The 7,532-nt window shown below is 27.4% G+C and overlaps 1 protein-coding gene across 1 annotated transcript; it reads right to left on the minus strand.

Annotated features, from left to right (window-relative positions):
* Positions 1-3,684: 3,684 nt before the first annotated feature.
* On the minus strand, positions 3,685-4,452 carry LOC129895575 (auxin-responsive protein SAUR50-like). Its single transcript, XM_055971301.1, has one exon. It carries the CDS (start codon positions 4,247-4,249, stop codon positions 3,944-3,946), a length of 306 nt encoding a protein of 101 aa, XP_055827276.1. The 5' UTR covers positions 4,250-4,452; the 3' UTR covers positions 3,685-3,943.
* Between the last annotated feature and the right edge of the window lie 3,080 nt (positions 4,453-7,532).

Below are 7,532 nucleotides of genomic sequence, written 5' to 3' on the forward strand. Positions count from 1 at the left end.
GATATAATAATATTGAAATAGTATTGACTTGTTGCAGTGCTTGAAATTTGAAGAAGACGCCAAAAAACAAATTTGATCTTTTTGTAAAGAGACAACAATAGATTTTGCATGATGCAAAATATTTGACTGTTTGAGAATTTTCAGAATATTTAATAATAAAAGAATAAAAATAGTAAAAGAAGAAGAAAAAAGGTAAATAAAGAGCTATTAATGTGGATTCATACTAATTGCCAAGATATAAAAGAAGCAACAAAATAGTTTGCCATATAAGAAAGGATATTACAACTAATTTATTCCATTTTTCAATTATTACAATGATCTTCACATTAAATAAGTTAAAAAATTATTATACCTAATTTTTACCCAAAAATTTCTTTTCAAATTTAACATTACATAAGTTTAGAAAAAAGTGGGGCCCTAAAAAAATTGGGGCTCTAAGCTATTGCTTTAGTGGCCTTATAGTCAAGACACCCTAATTTTCAGATATGTTTATGAAGTCTGTTGTTTATCAATCTTAAATCTTGAAAAGTAAGGGTGACCGATCAGGGTTATGATAGAGTGGTAAATACTCATCTATTTTAATCAAAAATTTTGAATTCGAACCTTACTGAGTATGGAATCGCCTTTATTTGAGAGTAAGTTACTCTCTAACGTGGAACTTTCTAGCGTAAATCTAAATTTAGTGAAACATCAATACGAATACCAGACATCCAACGAAGAACCAAAGAAAATAATCTTGAAAAGGGTATTGTCTTTAAAAATCCAAAATCATGAGGTTGCTAATGCAGGACTAGTGATACTCAATGGTTGGTAAATGCAACATTGTTGTCCCCATACTACTGTTTTGTTGTACGTTAGTATTGAATCTGTCCCATGTTATAGTCATATGTTTACAAATATCTTCTTTTTCCATAGGAATATCTATCATGAGGATAATTTTGAATCAAATTCAATAGGTTAGAATAGTTAATCCCGTTATTTTAATAAAAATCACAAAATAAAATAATTAATTTCCGGATTATTTAATATCCATAACTAAATGCGGGGTAAAGTTATTTCGCATCTTATTTCGAGTTTCGAGATCGTACATTGTGGTACGATTGGGGGGAGAATAAACTTATGTTTGGTCCTTGAATTGTCTAGCCATCCTATGGGGTCTATTTTCCTGATTTCGATCTATAGTACAAACGATTAGGAGTCCGTTTGGATGGGCTTAAAAAAAGTAACTTTTATGTATGAAGTGTTTTTAGAACTTTGAAGTGCTGAAAGTTATTTTTATAAATAAGATAAAAGTGCTTATGTTGAAAATAAGTGTTTGAATTTTAGGGTTAAAAGAATAAAAAGGGTAGTTTGGGAATTTAGTTAAAATATAAGGGATATAAAAGTAATTTTTATGGTCAAACAAAATGGCTTTAAGCACTTAGAAAAAAAAAGTTAGAAATTCTAACATTTCATTTTTGACTGACTTTAAGAACTTTATGGCTTAAAGTTAGCATTAGGCAAACACGTCCAAAAGCTAAAAATCCAAACGGGCTCTAGGATACATTTTGAGTGTGTATAATTTTTTACCCAATCTCTTCAAATTATCTGTTGCATAAAAAAAAATACGTAAAATTCTTACATTATTTTATATCCATGATTGGGATTACATATTTAAATTCTCTACATTGGTATCAGTTTCACATTCAAGTGTTATCACACACTTGATGTACTTTAGGATGTGTACACCTAGACATTTTTCATGTTATAAATCTGATTAATAGGTATTAATCTAATCCTGATAGAGATTCTTGAAAAGCAACGAAAATGAATTTTGATATTTGAAAAAAAGCGGCAGATTATTCACTATGTTATAGTAAAAATATTTTACTTTTAAATAAATATACATATCTTGATTGAGCTTGTGAACAAAATATAGAAATCTATATTTATTTGACTATGCTTTCTTGCTCAATAGTGATTCTACTTCTTGAAAAGTGAAGAAATAATAGTTAATTCTCTTACAAAATCAATATCTAGAAATATACATGTTTGATAAATATGTTGTGGCTCTAGGTTTGGGAAGTATATGACAATTATACGCATCAACATAAAGTAGAAAATACTTGAGACAACTTATTGAGGCGAATTTGTATAATTCAAGAAAATAACATATTTTATGTGGTTAATTTAACTATCTAATTAATAAATAAGAAGCACGTAAAATAAAATAAAATTTTATTCGAAAATGTCTAATTGAAATATATTTTAATTCGAGTACCTAAATAGAATATACTGATAAGTTTAAATGATTGGTTATCTATTAAGCCAAAGAAAATAATACTTCCTCCGTAAAATGTGACACCATTTCCTCTTTAATATGTCTCAAAAAGCAATGTAATTTTATTATAATTAAAAATAATTTAACTTTAAAATTATTTTTAATGAAATAATTTATAGTGATACACATATTTAAAGATTGTTTTAGATCACAAATTTTGACAGTCTTTTTTTAAAAAAAAATATTGTATCAAATCAAACGATGTCATATAAAAATACGACGGAAACATATAGAAAATGTCAATTTTGATTGGGAGGCTAAGGCTATGGTCATAAGGGTCCTACTAGCATGTGCTCAAAATAATGTGTGTTTAACAATGCATCAACATATGGTCAAATTATCAGTTAATCCAATCAAACAATTAGTACTTGATTACATCATTGACGATATTATTACTTACATAATAATAATTATAATAATATAACTTTTTTGTTTCAATTTGTTTGTTGTGTTTCCTTTCTTGTTTGTTTAAAAAAGGATCGTCTCTTTTTGTTTAAAGTGTTTGACCAAAATTTTTAGAAAAAAATAAGTTATTTTGAATAGTAGTAGAAGTTGAAAATATAATTTTTTTTTCTAAAGAACGTTTAGAACCTTGATCAAGCATAAATTGCTATTTTAATATTGACAAAAGTATTTTTTAAAATGATTAGTTAAATACAAATAACTATTCTTCAAAATTACTTTTTCAAAAAGCACTACTGATTTTAAAAAAATTATTCAAAATAAGTCGTTTAGCCGTCAATTAAGCAAAGGGCTAAGCTTGGCAGTAGGTGCAAGGCAATAAGGGGCCTATTTGTAACCAAAATTTAAGCAAAAATTCTCCACATTGAATGGCATTAACTTGTCAATCAGAGCTAAAATATAGGCAATACACTTTTTTTTTTTTTTTTGATTTTCATATTTGGAGCCCGTATTAGTATTCTGACTAAATTTGAATCACGTACTCAGGTGGCGGTCCTGACTATTTCACAAGTGATGTTTATGCCCGATTTTTTTTTTCATCTCCCTTTTTATAAATAATTAGATGATTTTTTTTCTAATAATATAGATGATTGTAAATGGAGTAGCTGAGTTTTTAGGTATTGAAATTAATTTTATAAATAAGTGATCACGTGTTTGTTAAAAATATTGAAACTAATAATAAGTACTTTATGTATTTGGTAAAAGAAAAAATTGATAAGTTTTTCTTTTGATCCCTATAGTGAAAATAATTTAAATTGACGATGCATATTATTACTAAAATTCAATTATATTAATTTGAATACAAACGGACATTGGCATAGAAAAAAAATGGTGGATTTGCTCATGAATAGTAATATCAAGATTTTTAATTGGGTGCAAATATAACACCACTTGTCAAAATATTTAGTAACACATGTGATTATACAAACTCAATCCCAACAAAAAAAAAAGAAAGTTAATTAGAATGGATTTCTTTCTAATAAGTTAAAGAAAAATTAAATTCAACTATATTCACTTAATGGTCTAATCTAGCTGCTCCACAGTAATCTTCAATATTGTCTTGATTTAAAGGACAGTTCGATGCACTAAATTTGTGCAAAATTCCAAGATATAATCGTTGGAACACGTTTAGATCGTACACAATTTTACCTTGCATTTTTCTTATCTGAACATTGACATTAGAGAACAAAAATCTTCTTCATCACAAGGGATTGTAAGTCCCATATCATGGTTGAATCCAAATTCTTCTTCAGCCCTTTGAAGCAAACTTTGAAATTCAGGATGTGTTAACCAAGAAATTGGAATTATGTATCTACTCCTATTTTCACCAACATATACTACAAAGTGGCCTTTTGGTACATCATGAGGAAGTCCATTCTCATTTTTCCCAAAACTTGAACACCTTTTCATGATTTGTTTGAGGGCTACACTTTGAGTGATGTGTTTGCTTGATTTCTTTAGAGCCATTTTTTGGTTCTTGATATGAGGAGATGTGGGAAATTAAAAAGGATGAATATATGAATATTTTGAGTTGTGAGGAATTGGAATTAGGGAAAGGAAAGTATTTATGGGGAGAGTGGAAGAAAATTAGCACATGGTGTGTTTGTGGGAAGGGAGGAAATAAATAGGTATTGAATGTTGATTTTTGGGATTAGTCTTGTATGCAAGGGCTTGAGTCTCTTTTGTTCTTTCATCCGTTGATCATATATGTCCTACTTATGTCATCCCACCAAAAAACAATAGACTGGACCACACTCACCTCCTTAGCTAACACCCAAATGTTGCCCTCATTTTTCTTCCATCTATATTTTTTTGGTTTCACTTTTTTTTTTACCCCTTCCGAGCTTCCATCTTTTTGGTCCCTTGGTTACTCAAACTCATAACATTAGGGTCAAAGGTGGATGTTGCTTACCACCTGAGCAACTCCTTCTTGTCTTTTTGAATTTCACATTTGGTGTTCAGTATCTGCGTTGAGGCCTAAGTAAATTTGGTTTCACTTTTGTTTACCCCTCCCGACCTTTTGCTCCTTTGGTTACTCGAACCCATAATATTAGGGTTAGAGGTGGAGGTTGCTTACCACCTGAGTAACCCCTTCTTGTCTTTTTGAATTTCACATTTGGTGTTCAGTAACTGCGTTGAGGCCTGAGTAAATTTGGTTTCACTTTTGTTTACCCCTCCCGACCTTTTGCTCCTTTGGTTACTCGAACCCATAATATTAGGGTTAGAGGTGGAGGGTGTTTACCACTAAGAAATCTCTTGATTAGGTCTTATTTTGGTTTCACATTTTGTGTTTAATATCTGCATTGAGACTCAATTAAATTTGAATTCGCTCCATAAAGTTTCATATTTGGGGTTAAAGCGCTCTCTAACATAGACAACTTTGTACCCAGCAGGGATGAGCCCAAGATCTCTAATTAAGGATGATTGAATACTAACCACTCCAACCAAAATTCTTATTGATTTTTATATCTATAATAAAGACAACTCAGTGTACATAAGCTCTCTCTCTATACATGAGGTCCAAAGGGCGAATCGCATTGAGTTTATTGTATATAATTTTACTTAGCATTTTTAGAATTGTTATTTCCACAATGTAATAAATCCATGACCTTAACAAGATGGTAACTCCATCCTCATCAAACACATTCACGTAAATTACAATGGAGAGAGTATAATACCTACTTTATTTAAATAAGAAAAAGTACCAAACTGTATAATGGTGAAAAAAAAAAACTAACCAAAAAATTTGGAAAAAAATATAACAGAAAATTATTTTTTAAAATGGCCACATTGAGACAATTTTTTCTTTTAAAAAAAAACATGGTGTGGGTCCAGTAGAATGAGGAACAGAACCACTAAAAAATATCATGTTTGGTGATTCAAGTATGTTAGATTTTATGATGTTGAATTGTTCATTACCTTTTGAGATGGAACCTTCTTAGATTTACTAAATTCCTACTATTCGATGGAGTGATAAATATTTCTTTTTATTTTTAATAAAAAATATTAGGTTTGAGCTTCTTCAATTACATAATTGTCTTTATTAAAAAAATATTTTATTCTTAATATAAAATTTCTCAATCACGATTTTAATCAAAATTCAATACAAATATTATATACCGAAAAGAAAATAAAAGAAATACCTATTAGCCCAGTAGAAAATAATTACCCTAAATAATCATTCAATCAATCGCTTAAACAAAAAATAGTCAATAAATATATAATATACATATCTTTTTTTTGTTTCAATTTATTTGAGTTGTTTTTTTTATTTAGTCCGTTTTATAAAACAATATATCTTTCTTTTTTTGGCATTTCTTTAATTTAATTTCTACATGATATGTTTAAGACCACAAACTTGAAAGACATTTTGATATATTCTACATCTTTTTAATTTAAGACTACAAGATTCAAATCTTCTTTACTTTCTTAAAATCTAGGTCAAGTTAATATTAGACAAACAAATTAAAATGAAGAAAGTAAATAATTCATGTACAGTCAAGCCTAGTTATAACAACAATTCACTATAATGATATGATTTTCTCTAGAATCAATTTGTCAAGTTATATTTTATTTCTCTCTAACATCATTCTACCTACATTAATAGCAGTGATATTCATTATAGAGGCACATATTTTCTGTAAAATTATTCTTCAATAATAGACATACTCAAATGTTATGTTTTTAAATAAAATATTAAAATATTTATGATACTCATCATTTATGTCATGCACATACTAAATTTTAAAGACAAATATCTATGATACTCATCATTTATGTCATGCACATACTAAAATATTAAAATATTTATGATACTCATCATTTACGTTAAATATCAATATCTATGTGTGTATATATATATATATATATATATATATATATATATATATATAAATATTTTATTATAATAATTATAAAATTTTGACACAAATTTATGACAATAAGATTTGACTTATAATATTTATATAATTAATATAAGATTTATTAATATTGACTAGAAAATATAAACACTGAATCTTGTCGAGAATTTACGCAAAGAGGCCACTACAATGCTATTATTGCCATGGCGTTTAGCAATTATGATAAAAATGATAAATTAGCTTTACCAATTTAGTTTTTGTGGCTATGAATATTTTAAGAAATTGTAAATAGTTATGAATTCTAATTTTTTGTAGTTATAATTGTAAATCAATGAGCTTTTAAACTTCTAATGCTATCCTTAATAATATGTTCATGACTTGCTTCATATCACTAGACACTAGTTATAAAAATATATTTTTTAATTAATCTAATATAATTTAATTTTAAAATATAACCAAATTGACTTTTAATAAGCATAATATAAAAACTATTTAAAATTGAAGAAGTATTTTTTTCTTCTTAAATTTGGTATCAATCTAAGTACATCAAACGTGAGATGAGTAATTGATTGCCAAATGAAATTGCAACAATTGTCGATGGGAAGACCATATAACATATATGTACTTGAAAATAATATTGAGTCCTAGTAAATTAATATTCTCCCTCATTTAATTTATGTGGCATATTTTTTTAAAATTTAGTTAAAAATAAATTTTAATGAGATGATGTATAATCATACAAATATTTAATAGTTATTTTATTTGAGACCACAAATCTTAAAATTCTTCATTTTAAATTTTTTTTATTTGTCCAATCAAATAGTGTCATATAAATTGAGATAAAGAAAGTGATAACTAGTATTCCATCCATTTTAATTAATTTGTCTTAC

The sequence above is a fragment of the Solanum dulcamara genome, chromosome 7, assembly GCF_947179165.1.
Source record: "Solanum dulcamara chromosome 7, daSolDulc1.2, whole genome shotgun sequence".
In the NCBI taxonomy this organism is placed as follows: Eukaryota; Viridiplantae; Streptophyta; class Magnoliopsida; order Solanales; family Solanaceae; genus Solanum; species Solanum dulcamara.